General features: G+C 36.2%; 1 protein-coding gene across 2 annotated transcripts in view; it reads left to right on the plus strand.

Moving 5' to 3' along the window:
* The window catches only part of LOC145765150 (uncharacterized), a 66128-nt gene that overhangs the window by 36205 nt on the left and 9387 nt on the right, over positions 1–20536 (plus strand). Inside the window, exon 12 of one of the 2 annotated variants that reach the window (XM_082576925.1) lies at positions 19802–19867. The exons of the other annotated variant lie outside the window; for it this stretch is intronic. Coding sequence (XP_082433051.1) covers positions 19802–19861 — 60 coding nt within the window. The 3' untranslated portion in view covers positions 19862–19867. Of the gene's footprint in view, positions 1–19801; positions 19868–20536 lie in introns of those variants that run through there. 2 annotated transcript variants of the gene reach the window in all.

Below are 20536 nucleotides of genomic sequence, written 5' to 3' on the forward strand. Positions count from 1 at the left end.
TGGCTACAAGTACAGTACATAACAAAACTGTAATAAAGAACAATTTAAACAACAAAACTGTGACAAGAAAATTTATTTCACCACGGATAAAACTTCTTGTGGTTAAACTTCCTACCATGGTGACCTATAGATTGCTATGCTTCCTACTTTCCACTAGTCAACTGTTCTCTATCATGAGTGGTAAATAAATGCTAGTTGATTTTAGTCACATTTCCTTGCTGGCCCAAAGAAATTTCTTTCTTGCTCGTTTATCTCTCTAAGTCGAGATTAAAACAATAATTTCTTGTCTATCTACTTCATTTAACGAGAAAATCCATTTTTCTGTAGTTTTTCAATGTTGAAACTACAAAAACAAATCAATTAGATCGTGGTGAAAATCGTTTCAATGCATTACAACAACCCAACATAACATTTACACAATTTGTGATAAACAGATTATCCCCTGAGGACATAATCTGCCCTCTCCCACTAACTGTTATTGTACCCCAAACAAAAAAAAGAAAATATTTGGCATCTAGCGATAGGCTATAATCTACGTTCTACAACACAGCAATAATTATTTTATGTAATCGTAGATTTCTCCTTGCATTGTCTCAAGTTTAAGTTTTGTGACGACATCGGTCTAATAAACCTCATCAAAGTGATGATGCTTTTAATTTGACATTGCCTCTTGTTTCAACATGATAGTGTGGTGACGTCATACAAACGTGAAGATTTTGATAGTAGGAGCATCGTCGAGCACCGCGATCTTGTTGGCACTGAGGAGCCTCACGATGCGGGGTCTTGAAATATCGTCCTCTTGCGTCAGCAAATAACGGATGAAGTTGCCATGTTTGTCATAGAGGGACACAGTGTGGCGTTCCTTGTCGGCCAGTAGAATGTTGTCGTAGCTGTCCAAGCAAATACCTTGCGGTTCGCCGATGTCGCACATATAGCACGGTTGTCTGAATGCAGTCAATTAGTTAGATGGAGTCTGGAAGATGTCAGTAATAGCTTTGACATTGGGATACCTTTGTTCTGGATAGGCCTACATTTTTGGTACGTTTTCTACTTCTAACAAAGCCGAATGAATAGATTTTATTGAGGTGAAAATAGGTGTGTCCTGTAACTCAGTCAAAACTACGTTTATTTTACATTTGTTTTACGTATAGTTGGTGATTTCAAATCAATACTTATCACTTTGTCACATCGTTGACACAGCTTGGAATTTTTTTCTTAAATTTATTTTCTGTTGCTGACATTATTTGAAAACGAAAAATCAGATAGAATACCTTATGGTAAATTATACAAAATATTATTTTAGTCTGATTGTAACAAGAAATCAATGTTTTATGGATCGGTTGAAAAAAGTATCTCGCTTAGAATTGTTTTTTCGTTGCCTCAATGGTGATGTAACTCTGTCACAACAATATGTGACAAACCATATTTGCTTTACAATTGATAAACTTGGTCAGGAATCAGAACGGCAAGTGGCGCATGCAATGCTTCAATAATTTAGTTATTTGCTCCTTTGATAGTTTCTGAATTTTTCCTGAATTTACGTTTTTTTTAAGAGTGATTTAAGAAATATTTAAATGTATAATTTTTTTGCTTCAACTATATCGTCGTTCGAAGTCAGTTTCTTCACTTGGGTAGATTTTCGATGCTTTCGCTATTTGCATTAATTTCTTTAATTGAAGGGTCGCTTGCTTTTGGAGATGAAGGAAAATAGCAGTGAGCTTCGTTTTGAAAATTGTGCGACGTTGCCTTCTCGTTGTACCGATCCTTTGTCATTAGTTTGAATGTTTCAGCAAGACATTTTCTCTGAAGAATCACTTCATTGCTTTTTAGTTTGGAATCACTTTCGAAAATATTCTTTTTTTTGTAATTAAAATTTCAAAGCACCAGCTCACGAACTGCATGTAAAACTTGTTGCTGGTTTGATTGTGGCCCCCAACCACTGAGTCCCGGATTGATGTCGGTGAGTTCAATATTTATTACCTGTGTCGTAAAAATGAGAAATATGCAGCTACGTTTTGTTGAAGGAATGTAAGCTACCAGTAGTGAGGTTCCTATTGATTTTGCCAAGGATAGGGTAACTGCCATGTCCCCAGTTGCAACATTTTTGATGCAAAAATCATGCAAAGTATTTTATTATTTACTATTATGTAAAGTTTGTAACAAACTATGTCCAGCATAAGTGTGCGGAGTCAGGTTTTCTGGACTCTTGCTCCACTCCGATTCCGAAGTGTGTAACTCCAAACTTCACTTCTTGCTTCAAATATGTTGGGTATATTAACTCTAAATTCTATTCCGACTACGCACGCAAACCATAAACCACAATCCAGGTTTTTTATACTATAACACTTATACCTTCTCTATTTTCAGAAAAGCATATTTTTAAATAAAAAAAAAAAAAGGAAGAAGTCAGACTGCCGCTTCTGTTTTTTTTTCCCCCAAGAATTTCAAACTCCCACTCCGGTCCGACTCTGACCGAAACCCGAGACTCCGGCTCTTAAATACTCCAAAAGTGAATGTACTTTAGTGAAGGGTTTTCTGCTTAGTTTACCTGCTGTTTGCTTCTGTGCATATCGCAGAGCATTCTTGGTTAGAAGACAATTCCTTTCTTTGTGTTTCTTTAGGATTTCCAGAGTTTTCATTTTTCACGTCGATTTTACCAAATTTTTTCAAACAGTTGGCATAGCGTAACATCTCATCATTGGCAGTTCTGTTGAAATTACAACGTATTTTACCTTTGGATGTTTTTCGAGCATATTTTCCTTGACATGTGTCTCGTTGTTTTTTCGTAGTTTGTGTTTCTGTCTTGAGGCAGCAACATTGTAACTGTTGACAAAATTTTGTGTTGCAGTGGCCCCTTCTATGGGGTAGGTGTGTTTTTTCAGTGTGATGAATTGGACACGCTTTCCAGTTTTGTTCGACATTTTGTGTTGTTTCTTGCGGTAGTAAAATAGAGTTGTTCTCTGGTTCCGTTAGCTGCGTTTCTGCCGTTTCACTGCCGCCGCGCTGAGCTTGCTCCAGCTTATGATCTAAAAGTTGAACACATCTTGTGGTAGACTCATATAAACTATAGTGCACTGAAAATATTAATTTATGTTTTAACTAGTAGGTAAATGTTAACATTTTGGTTATTTGGAACGTCATACGTCACCAACCGCTAGAGTTGGCAGCTTTTTGGCAACTGTATTACACATGCAGTACTGTTAACATTGTGTAACTAACCAACATTCTTGAAAAACTGTGTTTTTCACAGTTCGCATTACGTTGATTATTTAAGACCAAACAATAAATAAAAAGCAATACAGTCTACTTGAACCGTGAGTTTTAGCTTGCTACTTCTTTTAGTGGTGTGTAGGGGTACTACCGTATGCTAGCCAGCTTTATTACTTATTATTGTAATAAAAACTTGAAGGCTATGGTAACAATAGACCCAACTTAGAAACTAAACTGATTGGTCGGCAAACGTTTCAAGACCAAGATTGTTTTTTGTTTTGTTTACATCTTCATTTCTAAAATGGGGTCGACTTTTTTGAAAGGAATCATCAAATTATTTTTCTATTTCTAGCTTTATCGTTGTGGTGCTAAAATGGATTAAGCGCTGCACTTTGCTCCTCGTTACCTTTTCTTCCGCAATTTCTACAATGTCCTTGCAACATTCCTATAGTGAACGCGAGCGTCAGGTCCTTGTTGATCACGATCACACATCGCTGCCCCGTGTCTGTGACCAGGATCTGTAAATTGGTTTGAATTTTTACAAACTCGATCCAGTTGCTTAGAACTCGATCCAGTTGCTTAGAAGAGCTGATTTGTAAACAAAAGTCACGGGATTGAGTTGTTCTATTGCCTCGCTGGCATGAGTGGATAGACGTGAGTTCGATGCTCTGTCGAGTCATACAAATGATGTTATAAAAATTATGGCACTAATAGCTCTGTGGCTAGCGCATAACTTCTTGAACGAAGAAGCTTCAACATCAAACACCGCTGGATCGACTCTCGGGGTGTGAGCAACGCACCTTAAGGACTGCTCTCTATTTAGCGGCATGTAATGAATGGAATAATTCTTCGGCAACAACACTTCAACAATTGGAAACTTCACTCTGTCAATCTCGATAACCGGGCCTGCGTCAGTGGTTCAAAGTCTCTACAAGTATGCGAAACTGCCAGAATCAAGCTCTCAAAGACGCTTTCCCAGTCCGAGGATAACGATTCGATCAATCAATTATTTCCTGCTTGGCACTCAGAACTGTGGGATAGATTCAACGTAACAATGTACTTGTTGCGCTGTATTACGGCACTGATGACTGCCGTTGATACAGCGCTATATAAAAACATTTCCATCATTAGTATTACTGCATGAAAGAATAACTGGAATTGGACAATCCAGTACTGCTGTGAAAAAATTGTTCAGGTTTTGTGGGCAAAGTAACAAGTATAACATAGATACAGAACAGGCCTACAACGCTGCAAAATAAATATGGTCAGATAAACGAAAAAATTAGAAACAGTAATATTTACTGCGCATTGATTAACCTTTAGCACTGCTACAATTTGTGCTGGTAAGGTTGTAACGTAAACCTACTAAGTTTTACCTGGTCTCGACTATTCACAGCTATGTATCGTGGAGTTACCAAGTAAACTCTTCGTTGTTTGTCTTTATCACAAATAGTCTCCGGTTCTAATATGTTTGTGAGGTTGTCATCTTTTCTTTTGTTTTCTCTTTTGGTAGAGTTGCTTGAACGTTTCAATCTTTTCAAGGAACTTTTGCAAAATCGTTTCAGCAATGGTGACTTTTTTCTACGCAAATGTAGATGTTGCTTTGATGTCGAAATTTCTCATCTACTGTATCTACTTTGTGGCCGCCATTATTTATGGTAAACACACTTACTTTTCTTCTGAGTGGTCTGGTTTGTGTTCAGGGGCATTTCCGCCAATACGTTTGATGATGTCACATTCACTGTTGGTTACAATGATGATTCCGCTTTTTGGGCTGCTTATGAAATATGACCCTAGACAAATAGCAGTTTATTGGTCGCAATAAGATAGGCATCACTAAAAGGCATATGGAGGGACCAAGGTATCGCAAACCTAACTTTGTGATGTTCGTGTAGCCCGACAAAGAACAAAATAAATTCAACAGAGGACGCTATTTAGTTAAGTTGCCAGATCGTAGTTTCCTACAACAGCAGGTTTACTGCTACAATAATTTACTACAAAAATCCTTAAGATTGTAGTTACATCCCGATATGATGAAGTGTTTTTTTGAAATGGTTGTAGTTTTCTGCTAAAAAACAAAAAATAGTAAATTATTGTAAACTGACTATGTGCATAATTGTACCTTTCGTGCTGCGTGCTATTGCCCAGCAGCTCGACATCGGATCCATCTCTTTCCGCTTAATCGACTTTCCCTTCTCATCGTACACACAAACCTACCCACATAACATAATTAAAAATGAACTGCGATAGTTAAAACGTTTTATGTCAAACTTGTTTCTGACAAAGCGATCTGTATTTCGATTTTCCAAAAACTAATTAATCGGTGATAGGCGCTATGTACAAACCTCACACAAATAATAATTTACTATAAGTTTGAATTTATTTCATTGTATGCTTTTTACCAATTGCCTGACAATGATTTAAGTAGACTACCGCTGGGAAACTGAAGTAAATATGATGGTTTCAGTGATGACACCTCTGGAAATAAACCAAGCTCGAAGTAGATTAATTCAAATCATCCGCCTCCTATATATCAAACGCATTTCATGCTTTTGTTTATTGCCATGATGTTTGTCGCCAGATGATTTTAGCCAGAATGCAGAACTTTGTGTATAGTTTATGCATTTTCATTACCTTGTGTTTTTGCCCCCCCCCCCCCCCCCCGTTAAGTGCGTAATGAATTTTTCGCAACTCGAGTTACTGTGCGCATTTAATTTAGCGACTTCCAGAATTTTTCGTTGCATTATGACTTTGTAGAGTAATAAATTTAATTTGCGTTCTTCTGGTGACTATTTACTAGGTTACCTCGTGATGTTAAAGATGATAACTAGCTTTTGTATTTCCGACGTTTCGTCAGTCAGCACGACTGACTTTATCAAGGTGGCTAAAACAGGTTAACACAACCTGTTCAGCAACGATGGCACAACACAAAAACATACTGATAAAATGAATAGAGTAAAGCAGCAAGAATCAGAATTAAAACACGCAACAAGATACCTAGAGGTTAAACTAAATGCAGTGAATGCCTAAAACCAGTAGGCTACTTTCCAACAGCGTAAATTTATCTATCTATTGGGTCACTGTCAAGAAACGTTGAAAAGACATCAGGCAAGACAGAAAACAATGGGATTAGCAATAACAATGATAGAGAAGACGCACTGAGAATGGAAAAGGTGAAGCTAAAGTTAAAGTAATTTTTTGTACACAGAGGGGAAATTCTGACCATCTTTTTGGTTAAGAGCATGTTGTGCCTTCTGGTTTATGTACCATTTTTCTGTGAACAATCTTTTTGTATAATCCTTTTCAGTTTTAAGAATGGTGGCGTTGGTCCACTTTGTATGGTGACGTTTTACTTTGTAAAGTATTGGAGAGTTCCCAGTCCACAACATAATAAGCTTTAGTTTTATTTTGTAGTTTTTGCTTCATTTAGTCGTTTTGACTATTCCGGAGAAATCAATGTTGGAATTTTGTTTTCTGATGTAGTCGCATTATCATTGCATTACTTCTGTCAGACTGCAATTGTTATTGGAAACAATGGTCCTCGGTTTCTTCATAGCGCCGTTCAGACAAAGGCGAATAGCACGAAGCGAAATTAATGCGTCATAAAAAGCTGGGAGTATTGATATCAACTATTGTGGTCTTACGCCCAGTGAGAACAACTCGCTCAAACAACAATTGTAATCACTTTACAGGTTAAAACGAAGCGCTCACCTCCGTTATATGACAGGCAAGCAAATAGTCTTCATCGTGGCTGACTACAACTCCCCTGCCGCATATCGGCCAAGTTGGGACCCGAACCAACGTTTTGTCACCAGAGCTGTGGAATATGTGCAACTGCAAATGATAAGACAGTTTAAGAAATATTTAGTGCTTTAATTGTCGTTGCTGAAAGAATTATTTCTGGCATAGGTTTCATGTGACCAAATGTAAGCCTCTTCTTTTACATGGCGGGATAAACAACACATTGTTGAATGTCTCTGTCTGACAATAAAAAGATTATTATCGGTTTGACTTCTGTGGAGAACAAGCTTTGCCTTTTCCTTGGCAAACGCTGAATGACATGCTTGAAGGTGAACGAAAAGGCTGGTTTCCTTGTCTTCCCATCCACTGAGACAAAAGAGGTTTTTGAATAACATATAACGCCTTCCAAGTGGGTTGTCACACGTTGCATTCTATAGATTGCGAAAAACGTCATATTTGGCTTTATGCATTGTTGGGGCATGAAGAGCAAAGGGTGTCATGCTATATAATATTTGAATAGAACTAAATTTAATTAAATTCAATTAAGTCATTGTAAATAGGATGGATATCATTGTACGTACACTGCCTTGCTCTCCGTCTGTTGCTATGATTGTTCCCGATTTTTTAAATATCGCGATGTCGTTAATCTTTGCACTCGATCCTGTGGTGGTTAGTTCCTTGACCCACGCCTTTTTGCTCCAAGCTTTAAAATCCGTTGGCCCCAACTGTACAGAAGGTATAGCTGCAGTTGATGTAACACAACGTATTTGGAAGGAAGTTAAAAAGTTGCATTTAAGTGGAAACAAAGCAGTGATGTTTGATGTTTTACACGGCGGTCGATGCTGTGATGGTGAGACAACAAGCTTCAAACTGAAATGTATGGATTTTGTTTTTTGGTCAGCTACAACCGGTGCGCCTTGTGATGAAAATTTGTTAACCTGGCTAAGACTTTTATTCACTGAAACACAAAACAATAAGAAGTAATGGCAAACTACTGTAAAAGCAATAAGTAATATAGAAGGCCCGCAACACAAATTTCTCATATAGTTTCAAGCATAATAATAATGTTATGGTTTTTGTTTATTGTCGCTCTACAACAGCTCAGGTCTTTTAGCGACAGGGTTTTATATCAGGTTTACGATGTCATCACATTATCACCCGACTTATTCTCACTACCTTGCACAAGAAAGAACACAATCGGTACTGTTTTTAAAGTCTTTGGTTTGACCCGACCTGGTATCGATCTCAGAACTACCAGCACTAGAGCCAAAGGCAAAACCTCTCGGCCACTGAGCTTTTTGAGTAGTTTCAAACATAACAATGTTTTTATAGTTTTACTTAGTCGTTCTACAACAGCTAGGTATTTTGGCTACAGGGGTCGCTTTTAATTTTATATCAGGTTTACAATGTTACCACATTATTATCCGACTTATTCTCACTGCGTTATGCAAGAAAGAACACAATCGGTACCGTTAAAAGTTTTCGGTTTTACCGGACCTGGAATGGATCTCCGATCTACCAGCACCGGAGCCAAAGCAGTTGAAGGGAAAGGTTGCTTGCAGTGCCAGAGGCATCGCCCGCTTCTTAGATTAAGCAGGCCAACCACAATGTTGGTAAGACGTAAATACTACACCTTCTTGATCAATAATCTTTGCGTTGATCCTCCTTCCAAACAAAACTAAATATCCATTTAGACGTCTTCTTTTGTTTTTCTATCAACTCATTAAACTTATTTTTACTGTAAAGATATTTGCGTTTCAGTTGATAAGTTTAGTTTCATACTAGTTTGATATATGACCGTGCCATTTAAATATAAACTAAAATATTGACAAGCTTGTGAAGAAAAACGAAAATTGATCTTCTTCACAGTGCTGTTGTATAAGCATGGTATTGAGCAGCTTAGTGTGCCAAAACAACTGCCTCTACTTGTTCTTTTCATCGTCAACTGCCATTATGCAACTTTGATGTTTCTGCTTTCCCATCGTTCAGTTTAAGACAATATTCAGTAAGATTGCAAGGTCAAACATTGGATGTCTAAATTTGCTGACCCGAGGCAGCATTCTAACCACTTCATCAGAATTAGACATCTTATGTTTGACCTATACAGTGATTGATCGATACGATTTTCGATAATGCATTGTTTCGTTGGGATTGTGTTCTTGCCATAGGAATTAATCCATCTTCTTTGGACAGATTGTCATTATTCATAAATGAAAAAGCATTAAACAAGATTCATAGGTTATAAAAGCGTAATTAGTCGTAGATATAACGAAAACATAAGAACATATTTTGCTTTCTGATGGAATGACTTTGAGAGCTCAGAAAATATATAATCTGTCCCGTGTATGCAACCATCACGTGTTGCTTAAAACCTTTTTTCAATTTCATAATTACAGAAGCTTTTTATATATGAGCACTAGAGGCTATTAAAAATGTTTTTGAAATTTTTTTATACCCCATGCTGTCGTAAGTGGAGATTTTTCATGGTTTGAAAGAAAACATCAGTAATCGAGCTTAACAAGTAAAAACGTCATCCTTCGTATTGAAAAAGTTTTCATCTCATTACACGTTAATGTTATGTTGAAGTAAGTGTGTATTAACGGTTTCCACTCCACAGTATTTTAAACTTAAGAGCTAAACATCTCAAACAATATTATTACATAGATTAACTCATTGTATGATGATATATTGAAGGAAGTTATTTTAACTTTTTCTATAATACATTCAACTTGAGAGCAAAAATTTTCAAAGAATGCACCTTTTTCCGAAAAGATGATGGAAATTTAGCCTTCAAGTTTAATGCGGTTCCAGGAAGATAAGACGTCGATAAAGCATAGGCTACAGCTATGGATACTCTCAATCAAATTCTAAAAATTTCAAAGGAACAATGTATCTTGGATGGATACAAAACTTTATCTTCATGTGTGAAAAGTAAATGAAGAGAATTGTGCTGCTAGTGGATGAAGTGAAACAATTATGGAATACGCTGAATTTGCCAATTGAACAAGATAAATCAACTGTTTAAAGAAAAACTGAGAAGGTAATTGAAATGTATGAAAGACCTAACCGACGACCTGTGAAAGTGTGATTTCACTAAATTGCTCAATATAGCTGATGAGAAGGGAATGACTCTGCCAAGAAGACAAACAGCTTTATGCGCTGCGGATGTCAATTAAAGGGGAAATATACGTTTGCACCACAACAAAATATAAAAAGGAATTTATCTAGGAAAGGAAAGTTAGAGTCACAGAAGAGTTTGTAGATGGCAACAGGGAAGATATGTCAAAAATTGAGTACTATGTGGAAGAAAAACAGTGTTCCAGTGGTCGTGAAGAGTATGCAAGAGAAGAGAAAAACAGTGTTCCAGTGGTCGTGAAGAATATGAAAGAGAAGAGAAAAACAGTGTTCCAGTGGTCGTACAACATTTGAAATGCCATCTCCCCCTAAAAAAAGTTTGCTGAGCGTTTAGTGAGCATAGAAAAGTTAAGTATACTACAAGAAAAGTCCTCAGTTTTCAAAATCTTGTCAGAAAGTGGTATTTCCATACCCACTTCAACTCAAAGTGGTATTTACACGAGCTGTGATGAAAAAAGGAAAAGGATTAAAAACAAAGTTCATGGACAGCTTAAAAAAATGAGCACTGGTGTTTGCATTTTGATGAAAAGACCATACAAAAGAAAAAATATCGGGTAGTCTAGTACTTTTAAAGAAAGAAAAAAGGAAAATCAGACTTGCTGTTATTGAACGAGTAAATGGAAAAGATAGAAAAAAATTAAACAATATAAAACTATGTTCGATGATTATGATCTGGTCATCAACAAAAATAATTGTATCTGATGCAATTGTAGCAAACACACCGAAAAACGTCTTGGTGTGGTCACACGTCTGCAGAAACGCTTTAAAACTATTGGACTAGAAAGACTTGTTGTCATTGCATGCCAACACCATGTTTTAGATGCATGATTGAAACATGTCCTAAATGATAATTTTGGTGAGGTATTGCTGAATTTCAGTAACGCCATCATTCCAAGACTAACAAAAAAGTATGATTAACTAAGGACGTTATTCAGTAACATTGGGAAGCCACTAGAGAAGACAAAACATTTAAAAGAAATGAAATAAGAGAAACATCTTACAATACTTTCAAATTTAAATGCAAATATTTTTTAAAGAATTCATACAATAACCACACCACAAAGTCTTTACGTTTTGTGCTGCCTTGTTTTGTTATTTTATTGTTATCGGTTGTCTGTGTTTAATTTTGTTCTTACGTCTGCAGACGTTAAATCATTGCCGATTTTGCTATCTTGGAAGTCTTGTAAGATTTGTTTGATTATACGTATGGGTGGCAGCTGACTTTGGTTACCTCTTGGTCTTTCGCTACCATCGTTGTTGTGCAAATCTCACTTCCTGCTCTCAGAAATGCAAGTTGAAACTCAGAATTTCAGATTTTTAAACTTTGGAGCCTGTCAGTTTATTAATTTCTTCTTCATGTGATAGTATTTGTCTGCGGTATGCAGTCAACGTTTTATTCCTTGACAGAGCAAGATCTATTTGTTAATTACATTATGAAGTCAGTCGTTAATACCTCAGAATTTAACTCATTATCATTTTCTACGTTTTGTAGCCTCGTCTTTAGCTACCAGAAGAAGGCAAAAATTTTTTAATGAATGCTTGGTGAACAGTCTCAGTCTGTGATTATGAAAATAAAAGTTACCTCAGCGCATGAGATGTAAGAATTGTCTGCTTTGCCACCAGAATAGCTTATAGCTGGCATGCTCTGATGAATGTTGCGGTTCCGTTTGGTTGGCATAGAAATGCTTGCTGAACGACAATAATCTTCCTAGTAAAAATAGGAAATAAATTTTATTATTTTTGTTAGACCTGGTAGAGCGGTGGCTCTCAACCTTTCTTGACCTAAGCCCCACTTTTAAAAAACCTCACAACCGACCAGATCCACTTAATGTGAAACAAAAAACTGTTTTTTGCTTACTGCTTAAGGGACTGATAACATCCCCCCAGAATTTCTTAAGCACTGTGGCACCAAATATTTGGCATGATGGAAAAGCTTCTATTCTGCTTGCCTAACCTTACAGGCTATACCAAAAATCTGGAAAAAAGCCACTGTAGTGACTAGTGACACTACTTAAATCAAACAAGCCAACTGATGATCCCAAGAGCTATCGCCCGATATCACTATTCTGCGTCCCATATAAGATCCTGGAACGGTTCCTGTTAACTAGACTCGAACCAGTTGTTGATCCTCAGCTGCCTAAAGAACAAGCTAGATTTCGGCACGGATGCTGCACTACTCATCAAGCAGTCCAGCAGACCGAGGATATTGAGGAAAGTTTCGAGAAGGGCAACAAGGCAGGACTAATCTTGGTGGACCTCACTGCTGCTTGTGACACTGTAGCACCAAGGGTTAACATTTGAGCTCCTTTGCATGATCCCAGACAAAAATGTAGTGCAATTTTTCACAAATATTCTGGCGAATCAGACCTTCTTGCTGAAGACCAATGATAGGCAGTACAGCCGGGACATCTACATCAGTGACATGCCAAAACTACGTCACGACAGTACGGCTATGCTGTTCACCTGGCACTATTCCATTCTACTGTAACAAGTACTGGCATGTGGTAGAGAAATCCCTCACAGACGACATCGCCCAAATCGCAGATCATCTGAGTTTGTGGAGGTTGAAATTAAGCCTGGCAAAGACTATCGTCACACCTTTTCACCTGTGCAACATGGAATCCACGCGCCAATTATCGGTCTTAATAGAAACTCTTTACCACACAACCCATGCCCCACTTACCTAGGAGTGAAGCTCGATCGGCAATTGACCTATAAACAACACGCTGAAGCCCTCCATGCTAAGCTATCAACACGCAACAACTTTCTGAGATGCTTAGCTGGAACATCCTGGAGTGCTAGTAGGCCTATACCTCCACACGGTTTGTGATTTTAGTTTAGTTAATTTCACTCTTTAAAGCGCCTTGTTTGATGTTTTTAGAGTTTAGATGCAGCTAGCATATAAAAACATTGAACCCACATTTGACTAAATAAGTTGACGGATGACATCAGTTTTTGCTTGGTCGACGTACTCAAGCAAAGATATTTATTTTCGAATTCCTCGGTTCGCCAGATCGAGGTTCCTTTGATCTTGAAAAAAGTTTTTATGGATTCATTTTGCTGTATCTTACACAATTTCTATCGGTATTTTTCTGATACTGCTAATAACTCTACTAAAAATGATTAATTCAACCAAGAGGAGAACTACATCGCTTTCAAATCATGAAATTTATCATTGAAGTCTTTTATCATCATAATTTTCCAAGTGCTCAACAGTAGGAGTTTTTGTAATAAATACTGCTTCACTTTTCTGTATTGTATATACATTTATTGATTTGTATTGAGAACTTTTGTGATTTCAACTTCTCAATAAGTTATTCAATATCTTACCCCATGTCATCGATTCTTCTGCTTACTGAGCTGTTTTTAGGTGGCATTGCTCATACATCTTGTAGGGTTTAGGCGTAACTGTGAATTTAGTGTGTCACGTATTCCATTGAAAAGTATTTTATGCCTATATTACTAAACTGTCTCGTAAAACATTTTTTAATGAAAATTATGTGTTGTTATGAAATTGATGCGATTTTGAATCCCTGGCTAACGTGCTGCAAACCACTTGGGTCGTTATTGCTACTTGAAAATATAATGTTCTGCTATGTGCTGATGAAGTAACACACCTCCGTTGGCAGCAGCCAGCAACAAGATCTTGGTCTTTTTGACTTGAGACTTTGTTGATTTACAGTCAGGTCGGTGTAGCTTGAAACAAAATCAAAATTTAGATTTTTATCTCAACTTAAACAAAATATGTAAAAGCTGTTTTACTGTAAGACTTGACCGTTTCTACGAAGATGTTTAAAATAATTTTTGAGAATATTCTGTCCACAAAAAACATGTCTAAACATAAACATTACCACGATGTGATTTTAAGTTGTGATCATGGCGACCTATATACAGTATACAGGTCTTGCCAACGTGCGGACTGCAGGGTGAACATGTAATTTACAATTTGAACTTTAACCTAGATTTTCTTCATATCCTTTTGAAATGATAGTTTTGAGACTACTGTATGATGATGATGATTATGTGCCTGATCTGATACAGACGTTGGCGATCATGGTCTTCCAAGCTTCTCTGTCATTTGCCATTCGTGTAAAATCGTTCGTTTTAACTGTTGTGTTTGTGGCCCATTGATTCAAGCTGTTTAAATAAGTTAATCTTTGTCGACCTCTGCTTCTTTTTCCTGTATCATCCCCAATAGAGATAATTTTTCCAAATCTCCATGTCTGTGAATATGACCTACAAATTGCAACCGGCGCCTAACTGTTGTTATTAATCTCCTTTCTACTTTTGCCAATTTTCAACTTCGTCATTACTCTTCTTTTCAGTCCAAGATATCCTCAACATCCTTCTGAGAAACCACATCTCAGCAGCCTCTAGTCTTTTCTTCATATCTTTACTTATTGTCCAGCATTCACATCCGTAGGTTAGAATTGATTCTACATATGCTTTTAAAACTTTAATTTTGGTCTTTATTGTCATGTTGCGATTCCTGAAGACTGTGCTCATTTTACTGAAAGTATCCTTTGCTATGGCGATTCTCTTTTTAATTTCAGTGTCACTTCTGCCATCGGAAGTTACAATGTATCCAAGATATTTAAATTTATCAACTTGTTTCACTGTAACACCATTGAGTGTTAGGTTGCAATTTGGATAAGTTTTCTTTTTTGATACCGTCATGCATTCTGTTTTTCTTGAATTTAACTCTAAACCCATTGCTTTACTGTTATTGACAACAGAATTTAATAAGTCCTGTAGATTGTTTGCAGATTCTGCTATCAAGACTGTATCATCAGCGTATCTCAAGTTTGTTATATTTTGTCCTCCAACCTTTACTCCATTCATATTTTCGATGTCTCTCAAAATCATCTCACTGTAAACGTTGAAATAGTCTGGAGATAGGACACATCCTTGTCTGACGCCACGTTGTATCGGTTTGAATTCGCTAAGATCGTTATTTATACGTATTGCAGCCGTTTGTTCCCAATAGAGGTTTCGTATGACTCTGAGGTCTTTACCGTCGATATCTAAAGAATGCAGTATATGGAATAATTTGGCATGTTGAACCTTATCAAAAGCTTTAGAAAAGTCTATGAAACATAGATAAAGATCCTTGTTCTTTTCTATACATCTCTCTGTTAACATTTTTAATGTAAAAATTCCATTTCCGGTCCCTTTGTCTGGGACAAATCCAAACTGTGCTGTTGAAATTTCCGGTTTTAGTTTTGGTCTCAATCTCATCATCACGATTCGGAGTAGGATCTTTGTTAGGTGACTCATAAGGCTAATTGTTCTGTGGAGTGAGCATTCTGTTGCTCCAGTTTTCTTTGGTAAAGCTATGAATATGGAACGTACCATATCACTAGGGATGTTTCCGGTGTCATAAATATGATTTAAGATCTCAGTGGTTAGGTCTAAACCCCACTCATCTAAAGCTTCGATAATTTCAATTGAGATATTATCTGGTCCAACTGCTCTTCCATGTTTTGTTTTGTTCATAGCGATTCTTACTTCTTCTTTCATAATAGCAGGACCTTCCATGGGTTTGGAGACTACTACTGTACTGTAGGCTATATCTACTATATATCTATTAACTACTATATCTATTAACTACCATAGACTACTGTATATCTATTAACTAATTTAAACTCAACTTATACGAGTGATTTTGGCTGCTAACAGATCGGCCTCCAGTGCAATTTGAAACTTGTAAGTTGGTATGGTCTGTGTATATTGGCCGCAATGGCTGTGATAAATTAAGAAAATATTTCCAAACAACTATGTCATGTCAACCATCTCAGATGATTGTTTTGTCCTAGCTCAGTTGCAAATTCTTGTCTTTTTTTCTAGTTTTTATTTTTAACAAATTCCTGCCATTTCTTAGCACAAATTCTTTTAAAAAAATCACACCTTTTAACAGGCTGTAAAACTACGTTTCGCTGAGGTTCAAATTTAAAACTTAAATCCAGTCTCATTGTCTCACAACAATCACTCAAGTTTCAAATCATCACCTCAACCAACGCTTCAAGACAACTTTCTACTTTCACTTTACTACGCTGAAGAGATCTGAAGATCGAAACACTGGCCTTTGTCCGTAGTTACTTTTCGTAATGTCTTTTTAGACATTCTTTTTGAGTCAATAATACTTTTAAAGAAATAAAAAAGAGTCAAAAGGCATGTAAATTTCACTCTGTGTGGAGCTACATGTACTTGAGAGGTTAACTGTTATTTTTTTATTCACTTGTTGATTCATTCATATCAGTTTGTATCCTCTGGGGATCCTTCTCTTGTATCATGGGCCAATCCTATAGATGTTTGCTGGTACACCCCTTCATTTTCTTTGAATTTTTATACTTATATGTGCCGCTAGAATCTAATTTCTTGTATTTTAGATCCATCTCAGATGATTGTTTTGTCCTAGCTCAGTTGCAAATTCTTGTCTTTTTTTCTAGTTTTTATTTTTAACAAATTCCTGCCATTTCTTAGCACAAATTCTTTTAAAAAAATCACACCTTTTAACAGGCTGTAAAACTACGTTTCGCTGAGGTTCAAATTTAAAACTTAAATCCAGTCTCATTGTCTCACAACAATCACTCAAGTTTCAAATCATCACCTCAACCAACGCTTCAAGACAACTTTCTACTTTCACTTTACTACGCTGAAGAGATCTGAAGATCGAAACACTGGCCTTTGTCCGTAGTTACTTTTCGTAATGTCTTTTTAGACATTCTTTTTGAGTCAATAATACTTTTAAAGAAATAAAAAAGAGTCAAAAGGCATGTAAATTTCACTCTGTGTGGAGCTACATGTACTTGAGAGGTTAACTGTTATTTTTTTATTCACTTGTTGATTCATTCATATCAGTTTGTATCCTCTGGGGATCCTTCTCTTGTATCATGGGCCAATCCTATAGATGTTTGCTGGTACACCCCTTCATTTTCTTTGAACTATGTCATGGTCTGGACGTGCATTATTATTAATGATAAGAATTAATGTTTAATAACTCTTAATAGTTGTAATTTAACAAAATACAACTGGGTAACAATTTCACGTGACTGATCTAGATAAAAATTTGCAACCTTAAAGCGTCACTAATAGTTTTGTGTGCATTCGACTTTTTTTGTTGTATGTAACCTTATATTTTATTTAACTTTTGATTCGAACAAATCAAATGAAATAGCCTATATCTGTGTAGCCTATTATACTATCCAAAGAAAGTAGTTTATAGGTTAGTAGATGTACACAACCACGTAAAGAAATTATCAGCTTTTCAAAATGTGATCCTATGTCCTGGTGAGGCAGACTTGCTTGCATTCAACAGATGCCGCGCGTCGTGATACCAGTAGTATATGCAAAATGCTGCTTGCTTGTGAGGCTCTGAAGCCATATGCTAAATGGCTATAAACCAGTGAAGTAACGTTTTATGTTCATAGTTTTAGACTTGAAAAGGAGATAACATGTTTAATTTAATCTTCAAAAGTAATAAATAGTAAATACCGCAGGTAATTTCTACTGTATGTTAAAATTGCCTGACATTTTCTTTGCTTCCCAATTTTCACAATCTTACCTTATTGAAGGAATCCTTCCAGAAGTACAGCGATAGTGTTGACATGTGTGTTTGGTCTTGTTGGTTGCGTTATATTGTGAATCTAGAGAAGTTAAGAAAATCGATTAAAGGGTGGCAGATAGCAACTGTCAAAAAGGCATATTAGCAGTAGTCGTAGCTGTATATGGTATTTGCATCTCATCTCTTTTAGATGTTTCAGCCAGATCTTGACAGCATTCGAACGTAGATTGCTATGTATTTTGGCCATGTTAAGTCGTATATAAGATAACATAATAAATATAATTCCAAAATAAGTAAAACTACTTTCAATGAGTAAACTACCGTACGCAAGAGTCGACAATTCCTCTGACGTTTTTGATGAGGATTGGGCCTAATTGAAAGTTAGAAGCTTAGTACTGTGGGTTATGTAAATTTTGTTACTAGAGATTTTATGGCAATGTTTCGAATAGTTTATTGCACCTTTATTACCGACAAAATAATTAAATTTACGTTTTACATCACTCACCAGCGTTTAGGCCAGGCTTTGAAGTGCAGCAATAATTATAATTTTCTGTAGAGTCAAGTGAGTCACTTGAGTTGATGTTTCCATCACTGGAAAACACGCTTATGTCTGACCTGCACACATGTTTTTTAATAAACACAAGCTTTATCTTTTTCGTAAATCTTGGGCTTTTGAGTTATTGAAGAAATATAGGAGACAGCTTTGCAGTTTTACTGCTAAATGGCAGAAATCGTTAAGTATTTATATGAGTAGAATGAAAAAAAAAACTTTTTTCATATCACTTATCTATCAGTAATCTTGTTATTTGATTTGAAACCAACTGGAAAAAATCTTATTGCATATTTTGCATATTCTTCTAATGTACGGTACGGTACTCAAAGCTGATGATGGGCTTTTTTGTGACACATAAAAACGAAATATACCAAGCATCAACCAGGATAGATGGTTTAATTCTACTCCTTCAAGAAGTAGCAAGCCATAGTATCTAGTGACCCCAACATGACATTAATGTATTAACCACAAATATAGTGATGATAAACAATGAAAAATAATGACCAGATAATGAAAACATGGAACTTGAAATAAATTTTAGCTAAACACCATTTGTCTTAGCCAGTGAGTACCAAATTGAGTAACACACATCCTCTAAATGTGGGTGTTGCGTTGAACTGATCCGCAAACTTATTAAGTAGCATGAATCAGTGACCATGCACAAGTTGTAAAGCAACCCAATTTTCGTTTTTTATTCAGTGTAACATAGTAAGTGCATAGTAGTTGAATAGATATATTATTGTACTGGCTTAGGAATGGTATAGAATAGACTGGTATATGCAGTTATGCACATTGCACACCTCCATAGGGTATAGGCTACAATGTTTTTCTTTGCTTCGACTTTGATGTTTCAGGAAAAATGTGTTTGTGCGAATTTGTGATCGATGTGATATATTTAGAAGGAAATGTTGTATAGAAGATGTAAACAAAGACCTTCTGAGCATTTTAAGCTAAAAACTAGCTTTTTAGCGTATAACCAGTGTTCAAGTTATGAAATTTTTTGCTGATTTCAAAGGTCACATGACCTTTCGGGGCATTTAGCCACCTAGGCACAGGTTGCAGGTGACCAAAATTACTTTGAAAGTTGTTTTTAGGCCTATACACCCCATTTCAAGACATCTGGTTTTTTAATATAAGAAAAAAATATTTTACTCCATCGTAGTGTTTATATGAAAAACAAAATTACTGTATTCAAAAAATATCTCTAAAACTTTCTAACTTATCAATATCCTAGCGAATTGATTAAGTGAACAGAATTTTGTTTGCTATCTGTGTATAACAGCCCAAAGGCATCGTTTCCGTTAAAATTGTGGTATTATCTGATTTGTAATTAATGTTATTTGTGAATCTCAAAACACTGCCTGAAGTTATTTTTGTGTTAAAGTAATTTTTCCGGTAATATTTCTACTTCCGTATCTCGCGGAATAAGATATATTCAACAGTTTAAGCGCTTTTTTGGCAGCGCCTTAAGCAAATAAGTAGCCTACTAGTAATTACAAAATTTGAACTATTCTACAATTTACAAATATTTTATTTTTATTTTGCTAAACGAAAGCTCATATTTTTCTGTTAATATATCATCACTTCTCCTCTTATAGATTGCCAAACGCTGTAAAACGATTAGAAATACTGACTCGCTGGTGGCGTCACTCCAGTGATCGGACGGATAAACAAAATGGTAAAAGTTATCATGATCTGAATTCCAGAAAGAGTCTTCTGTTTGTGTGAAAGAGTCTCGGCATTGGATGGATTGACTGATCTTGTTGCAGTTGCAATTATTTTTGATTCCGCATATATGAATGTTGTATCCTCGACATCCACGGCAGCTGCAGTGTCCTTTAATCCACTTTTTCTTCTTCAGCCTACCTTCATCTGTCGCTTCTTGATGGTCCACATTTGGGAAACTCTTCACTCTACTTTGCCTCCTTGTGCTTTTTCTTCTGTCAGTCGAAGGTAGATCGTTTGCGCTTACTGTAGGTCTGAAAGCACAGTTAAAGTAGGACATTATATATGCTCTAACTGCTGTGATATTAACATTATGTTGAAAGGACAGCAAATAAAAATCACAAGCACTTGAATTAATGTAAAATTGTCATTATGTTTTACTTCAACTATACACGTTAAGAATTTACTAGTTAGACTAGTTATAAAAATCTATTTTACTACACTCAAGCTGACCACAAACTAACTTACAGTGTTATACCTCGACTTTCGTGAGATTTTGAATGCGGTTGCATCATCACAATCATTCAAAAACTGTTGGTTTGTTTTTACACTGAGCGATGATAGAGAAAAATACTTCGTGTTTTCATCATCTTCTTGCTCCTCTTCTT

This window comes from Aplidium turbinatum, chromosome 2 (genome assembly GCF_918807975.1).
Source record: "Aplidium turbinatum chromosome 2, kaAplTurb1.1, whole genome shotgun sequence".
In the NCBI taxonomy this organism is placed as follows: domain Eukaryota; kingdom Metazoa; phylum Chordata; class Ascidiacea; order Aplousobranchia; family Polyclinidae; genus Aplidium; species Aplidium turbinatum.